At 36.4% G+C, this 8272-nt stretch overlaps 1 protein-coding gene across 1 annotated transcript in view; it reads left to right on the forward strand.

The window, feature by feature from the left end:
• Positions 1-8272, forward strand: part of lmbrd1 (LMBR1 domain containing 1) — a 58451-nt gene that overhangs the window by 24426 nt on the left and 25753 nt on the right. Inside the window, exons 8-11 of the mRNA XM_014010615.1 lie at positions 1777-1902; positions 3148-3300; positions 7463-7527; positions 7657-7759. Coding sequence (XP_013866069.1) covers positions 1777-1902; positions 3148-3300; positions 7463-7527; positions 7657-7759 — 447 coding nt within the window. The remainder of the gene's footprint in view (positions 1-1776; positions 1903-3147; positions 3301-7462; positions 7528-7656; positions 7760-8272) is intronic.

Genomic DNA, 8272 nt, shown 5'->3' on the forward strand with positions numbered 1-8272 from the left:
AAAAAAAGCGGGGTCATATTAAACATGAGATCGTATTATGCATGAATAAATACGGTATTTGGCCTCTTTTTTTAATGAAAGCAAACACACCTTCCTTACCGGCAGACTTCCTGACACAATGGTTGCGATTTTCTTGCTTTGTGGAGCTTTTTGTGTCAAATTCGCAAACTTTTAATGGATTAGCCTTGTTGTTTTAGAATACCAGTTGTGCCGTAAGCATATATTGTGAGTAGGTTCACTGGTGTGTGGTGTTCTATACAATCTTTCTATTGAATACTGGGGGCTAGGGTAGCCCCACTTCCTCCTCATTTTGGCTTTACCATCACTAGTGCAAGAGGCAACAAAGAGGAGGCTTGTGTAGAAAATCTGRATCTAAGTTCTGCCTATTCCCACTCAGCAAGAATAAAAAAACATCTTTTAGTGATTTTCATCCAGTGACTCCCACCCTGAGCCACCACACACACGGAGTCACACACATTCCCATCTATTCTGATAAGCTATTCCTGGTTATCTTTGACCCATTGTTGCTTTTCAAATAAATTTAATGAGCATGCATCATTACATGTAAAAGTGTAAACTCCTCTGGAAGTCTTTTCATATTTCTCTGCGTAGTTGCACATTTGAAAGGAAAGGGAAATGTTTCTCTGGGGATCTGGGACAGGTTTTCCTTTTATGAGTGTATTTGATATTCGGGACATGCTCTGGCCCTAAGAGCTCCATGATTCATTGCAGGAAGCGACATTCGCCCATAGCAGAGATCCACAGCAGAGACTAATAATAGTGTAGCCTGACTTTGTATCCCACGTGGCTCTCTTAATGCTATCTTAACACTCAGAAAGTAGTAAAAGTTATTTTACCCCCCCAAAAAAGGGGAAAAAAAAGACTTTGATGGTTTAGCTTGTTGAAAGAAGGAGTGTAGCAAATATTCGACAGGCTGAATTTATCATTTCACAGGTCTCTTTGTTTTAMTATGCATGTATAAAATTACACTTTCTGAAACTTTGTAAAAGTGACACAACAGAGAAAGCACAAACYTGTTTCTTTCACTGTCATTTTTATTGTTTAGTTGGTTTCGTGTTTGTGACTTTAACCTTAATTTTTAATAAAGGTTCAGACATCCTGATAAAAGATTGAAAACCATTCAGCTTAAAGAAGCTTTTCAATTTTGCTCTTACTATCTTGCTGTCTTTCACACTGTTTTTATCTGAGTCTGCCATTTTTTTTTAGTATTTTCACTGTTACTGCTTCCACCCACACCCCACAACGCAAAGAAAATAATAAAAAAGGGATGTTTATTAGAAGTCAATCTATTCAGACATCCCTTATATAGATAGGGTACCTTATTACTCCTACCTTCAAATCAGTTTTCTTTTTTCTTCAAAACGATTGCTGTAAAATGTTGGAATTATGATATTGCTGTCACATGGGGGCACTGTTAAGCTGTAAATGCATCAGGGTGATATAAGGCACTGATATCCACACAAAATGGTTGCAGCAAATTCTTCAATAAACCTCAGCACAATTATAGATTCCACCATTTTAATCTTTTTTACCCCCTCTACCTAAAATGACATAGCCTCGGAGTTTAGCGTCTGCATGATTTGCTGTGTGCATGTGTGTTTACTTACCCTCAGTTGACTGTTGTCATGTTCCACATTGTGATGTGCTTGCTGTCTGGCAGGAGCTGGTGTGTGTGGGTGGATACACGTGCCATATGTGCAACCCTGCTTTGACAATAGTGTGTGATTCTAATAGTAGTTTTGCACTGTTTTCCAGGCATATGGAATGTCTGTTTTGCCTTTGAATCTGATAAAAGGCACACGGAGTGTTGCCTATGAACGCCTGGAGAACACAGAGGACATTGATGATGTTGAGCATCAGATAGAAAATCTGAAAGCCAAGGTGAGTAAGTAAATGACAGGAAGCACAACATGCATGCGACTTTAAAGGAAAACTAAAATTTCTTCACTAGTTACAGAAAAACACTGGAAACTAAAATCYCAATGTGCTGCACATATGGACATTATTTATAGCACTAAACAGACTAATTGTTAAATGTTTCAGTGTAATTACTTATTTTAAGCCTTTGTTTGCATGCCATTATATAGGATGAGTATTGTCCTTGTCTACCTGTTCCTCAAATATAGGCAGCTTAAATAAGGAAATTAAGAAAAGTAATTGTCCTCCTTCAGTTGAGTTTTACAAAGAAAAAAMATATTTCTTCCGTATCTGTCACAAACATTAGATGACAAGTGAAACTAAAACTCAACATAGAAAACTAGAATAGCAGAGGATTCYCAGTTTGTTTGGTTTTTGCTAATATCTGTTAAAGTGCCTGTGACTTGCATATTCTTTAAATACAAAAAGTCAAAGAAAACATCTTTATATTTAAGAAAGTTGGAATAATACACACACTTTAACCCARTTTGTCCCATAACTGGCATATTTTCTTTTGAACTTGGCTCAGCCAAAGTGAAACAGGAAGTGACATCAAAGGGGAACTCTTAAACAAAGAAACCTATCTGGTCTTTGTTTATTGAAACAATATTATTTGAACTCTGACTCTTCTTCATCTCTCTATAGTGACTCAAAATAATCTTAAGAAACATCAGATTATTTTCTATAGTCTGTAGCAATGCTCTGTTCACATGCAGACATCCCCCTTTGACATCACTTCCTGTAAATTCACAGGCAAATATCTCAACAACTGTTCATCTCAGCAACATGAAATTTCTTTTGCAATATTTTATCAAAGTCCTCTTTCTAAAAATGCATTCATGTGTATTACAAAAAATTGATGTCACAGGCACTTTAATCTTTTTGTTAAACAAATAGCACAACATCTTCCTGTTAAATGATGCACTGCCAAAAATGTTGCATGAGTTTTTACATTATACTTGTTTTAAGCTTTTGTTTATTTACTAATACAAATAAATCTCAATTATGTGGCATTTTCTTTGTTTGACAGTCCCTGGTAATATTGTTTACCTGCAGCTCTTCATTTCTTTGATGTTTACTTCAAAAGTCCTCATAAATCTTTTAAGTACCGGTACTATCATGACAGAAGTACAAATCAAAAGTGCAGTACTTTCAGTATTGCATGTCTGTTCACTGGTAAAATTTTGTGTATGTTGGTTTTCTTATCAGTGTAAAGATGGACGTCCTCTGTCCTCAAAGGACAGACGCAACCTGGAGGACTTGGAGGGCAAACTCCAGCTCCTCCGGCGCAGAGGAAGACACCTGGACATTGCAGAGAGGAACTGCTGRGCTAAACTTGGCAGAGCTTTCAGACCGATCAAGGTGAGTCTCCATTATGGAATTGGCTCTTATTCACAGAAGTAAATTGTGTTTCCAATCTGGACAATGTTATAAACAAATACAAGATGTTAATATTTGAACATTTGGTTGAAAAAAGGGTTTTGCCGTGTTAATTGTCACTTTTTGATTCACGGGTTACTCAATCAATCAGGTTTCACTGTATTCTATATCAAATTTAGTAATTTTAAAAAGTTGCATAATTCATAAAGAAAATAATCCTCATCTCTTGGTTTGTTTTCAATAGCTTCAGCCACTTCTACTGTACTTTCACTGAACATTTTCCTTTTGCACAAGTTCTGATTTGGACTGCTCTAGATTTACTTTCAGTTCTACTTTACACTACCGCATATTTACACGAGTCCCAGGGGTCGTCTCTTCACCTAATTTACTCTGAAGTCTCTAAGGGAGTCTTGCATTTCTCAGACAGGATCTTACATTTCCCAAGCGGCATACCAAAACACCCACAACCCTGTCTTTGATTTTACTTTTTTCCTGGGTTGGTCAGCCAATAACTGGACCTCACAAATGCAATTTTAATATTAATGTTTCAATATTTCTCTAGGACTCAGGGGTCAGAGAGAAGGAATCTTAAAAAAAAAACTTCTATACAAGTCTCAAAAACATTTCTAGCTTTGGACATGTTGGTGCCAACTTTTGTACTGTCCTACTCTTTGAACTTATCTAGTCATGAGCATTGATGAGTACATTGGGCCTCATGCAAGAACCGTTTGTACACACAGATTTGTTCTTAAGTTGTGCTTACGAGTGATTTAGGAGAATTTGTGGCATTCACCAATGTTTTTGTATTCTAAGATTTTTTTCAGATACGAACAAAATTCACGAGTGGTCCAGACCTGTCGTATATATTACGAGCAGTCAGTCTGCTGTTATCCAGATGGATTTTCTTCACTAAGAACTTTATATTTCAGTATTTAGAAAATATTTTGAGTTGAAAATAAATCACACTCCATAATTATGTTGACAATAGGTTATTCTGTTTGAACTGGAATTAGATTTTAATGACATAAATTGATAAGATTAAGTTAAACTGTCTTTTAATGCTGTTGTATAACACTACAATATTAATATGAAGATCTCAAACTAAAAAACAACTTAAATTATGCATTAATTGAAGTTCGGAAACGTTTTAAAATGCGTCTTTTCAGAACCGCATCTGTCACTTGCGACCACAGGGAGGGGGGAGACGGCCATGTTGGGGGGGAGTAGCGGTGCGCAACCACCCTTCTTCTGAATAAATGTAAACACAGTAACACAGTTGTTTACGCTTAAATTAAAAATATTTGACTAAAGAAAAACCGGAGCTGGACTAGAGAGAGATGAATATGATTTATATTTTTATTTCTGTGACTGTAACGACCCACAGGAGACACGACATTAAAAGCATATTTCATTCCTTTAAGCATCTCCTTTAATTCCACATGACACTGCTAAAGAGAACAATTTTTTTTCTCGCTCTCGGAGAGCAGGTCTACAATCTCCGAACTCGTAAAGTTCTTCTTTTTTACACTGCTATGTCATTCATGAATGGACACTTCCTGGTATGTGGGGCAGGAAACATATCCTTATTTGGTGTTTTTGGGGTAGTAATTATGTAAATAACCTCTCCTCGTGCACGAGCAGCTGGATACGAACAGGTGGAATTTACGCAGCTCATTTACACACTTCCTGAAGATAGAAGAGTTTGTTGAATCTGAAGTAACCTGTTCGTACGAACCCTTCGTACGAACAAAATTAAGAGAAATTTAGGATAAGAATACGAACATGTTCTTGCATGAGGCCCAATGTTTTTATTTATTCTGACTTGGGCTATTTCACTGATTTGAACTGTTCCATATTGGGCTCAGTAGCTGCATTTCCATTGACCATGAAAATGTGCAAATTAGAATTTTGAAAATAAATTTGCTCAATGGAAACACGTCAATTTCGAAAAATATTGCGTTTTTCGACAAAATATTTTTGCGCTAGGATGAGGTGGTTTTTCGGCCGTATCGAAATTGATGTATTTTGCAAAACTGCAATGGAAACACTTTTTTCGCATCACGGGAGTCACGTGATCAAGAACCGGCTGTTTCTACTGGCGAAAAGACGACGACGAAGAAGATAACAGGAAGTAAAAGTAGTAGTGAAATCACCGAAGTAGTAAAAGAAAGTATTAAACTCACCACCTACATTTTCCCAAAAACGCAGCATACGTAGCCGCTCCCAAGTCTAAGGGGCTTGTCACTCGAAAGCCTCGATAATACACCAACGTCTCCTCTGATGGCTGATGATGAGCGCTAGTGTCGTGTTTACATCCATTGCCACCATGRTTGTAATGAATTATTGCGAGAACAAGCATATTCACGCATGACTTTAATAGCGTTTCTTACTTAATGGTAACACTGCAATTGCGAAACTGTGTTTTTTCGACATTAACAGAATATCAACAAAGTTTTGCGCACATTTGCAATGGAAACACAGCTAGTAATGGAGTGGGGATCTTCAGTCAGAAAGTTGGATGTTTAGTTGCAGCCATAAAAAGTGGGCAATTAATTACCCTCATTTGTACATGTATGCATGTGGTCATTTGTCTGTGTGTAAGCAAAAAAAAACACAAAGTACTAAGTACTTTGTGTTAAGTACTTATTTAATAAGTAAACTTATTAAATTTGATGAACAGCGGGCTAAAATTTGGTCTGGTAGTCGCTGAGAGTTATCCCAAACATGTATAAGATCCTCAAGCATTAACAGACTGTGTTGTACGACAGCTACATACTATTTTAGTCTCACTTTTTCTGTCAGAGATAGAGTTGTTAGCAATAAAACCAATTCAAATATTAGCTTGTAGTTCACTTGTTACTTCTCTGCTGCAATTTGTTTATCACTGTTTGGTTTTACTGCAGGCTTGCACAAACATTTTCTCCCAGTATCTGTAACAGTTTGTCTTTAACCAAGAGGGCTGCTGCTAATGACAGTCCCTAGACTCGAATTCCYAGTAATGAGTTGAGAGATTAATTTATTGTATTCTAAGACAGTGGTGTTGAATGATAAGCAAAGTGGTTGTAATTTCAGTGGCAGCACTGTCTTCTGGGCACGTTGTGTTACTATTCCTGGTAAACCAAGTTACTCAACATGTTGACCGTCGACATGTTCAATTACTTGGCAAAACCGTCACTGTTTTGGTGGGATTTTAAAACAAATGTGTAAATCTGGATTTTATGAAAGTTTTTATTGTTTTGTTTTTAAAAACTTCTTACATTTCTAAGTGAATCTTTTAACTTTGGATATAAAATGAAAAGGTGTGTTTGTTTCAAAATTGAGACCTATGGTTTCGGCTCTAATATTTTCCCGTTTTCTCCACTTTGTTTAAGCTGTTTATGTTATAGTCAAGTAAATGATAGCACAACACTGAGTGAAGGTTTTCATCTCTTCTGTAATTTGGCTCAGTTTTTGTCGAATGTGTAGATAAAGTTTGACGCAGTACATCTTGTTGAATWGCTTGTATTAAATGTAGTTAGGATTTTGCATCACAGCACTTTCTGTCTTTTTTACAGGCTTGGTTGAATAAAGGTTGAAGAACATAAACAGAAAAGGTTTCCTATGAATAATTACCTAATGAATGCAGACATCTGTGTTACATATTTCTTGTATATGAACACTTATTTCATGCAGTCATGCTTTTATATTACATGAAATAGCCTACGTTATGCATTATGTTACATTGTGATTTATTTTTTTTTAGGTATAAAATGTGTCTTCCGTCTTTAGAACATACTGTATGGTATAATAAATGCATTTTTTTTTTTCAGTTTGTACTCAGCTTTATTTCAATTTTTTGCCACCACCTGTTTTTTTGCTTGTCTGGTTGTAACCTACTGAGTAACCCAACCCTTTTGGGTTGTGCCTTTGCTTCCCACTGACACCTAGTCAGAAGTGCCAAACTGAGCCTCTCCAATGCCATATGGTCTCTCTTTGGCAAAAGACTTGATATTGAGGTTATATCTGCTGACCCAGAACCTTTGGAAACATTGTTTTCTTCAGAGTTCACAAAGGCTCTTGATAGAGTGCACATCCTTCACCTTGTTATTTACAGACTGTAATAACTGATTTTCATGTATTTAATTATTTATTTTTTTATTCACAGATCGTACTGGGCATTTTCTTCATCCTGGTTGCAATGCTCTTTATTGTTGCCCTGTTCATTTCTAAGTAAGTCACTGTAAAACACTATTCTTCCCATAAAATATCAATGTAATAAAAAGCAGGAACTATGCAACAAAAGGGGCATTGTAGTAGTTTTCCATTTTATCTTTATTCCTATATTTTTGTGTTTTTTAGTTTGGATAAAGCCCTTCACTCTGCTGGCATCAGCTATGGGTTTATAATTTTTGGCACCAACCTAACCAATCCTCTGAACGAACTTCTGTTAGCCTTGCAACCTGTGAGTATCCTCTCATTGTTCATGCTAAAAAGATGATTATCCTCAATTAGGATATCCTTAAAGGCATTTTTCCTGTGTTTATCTTAATTATTGTAAATGTAACATAATTTAAAAGCTGGATCTCAGCCATTTTTAAATGGGCATGTTGTACTCTTTAAAACTGCTTCCTTAGTAAAGCTGCTTTAAATTAGCCAATTTGGTTATTCGCTCACACAGACACACACAATGGATTGTCTTTACTTTTTGTTAGCTTTTGAACACGTTTGACTATAATCTGGTAGGCACCATGCACTCCTTGACCCCTTCTTCTCCAGAACCCCCCACCCCCCGGCCAAAAAAAAAAAAAAAAACCTAAAAGGAAGCATTATGTGCTTGAATCAAGAACCTTAAAGTGATGTTTAGTCCAAATAAAGTTTTAGATTTTACAAAAAGCAGGAAAACACTAAATTGCCAAAACCCTTTGTAGGGAGTACAACAGGTGTTAAACTGCCAGGATAAAGGACAGTTGTTTGA

The sequence above is a fragment of the Austrofundulus limnaeus genome, unplaced genomic scaffold (genome assembly GCF_001266775.1).
Source record: "Austrofundulus limnaeus strain Quisiro unplaced genomic scaffold, Austrofundulus_limnaeus-1.0 Scaffold0, whole genome shotgun sequence".
In the NCBI taxonomy this organism is placed as follows: domain Eukaryota; kingdom Metazoa; phylum Chordata; class Actinopteri; order Cyprinodontiformes; family Rivulidae; genus Austrofundulus; species Austrofundulus limnaeus.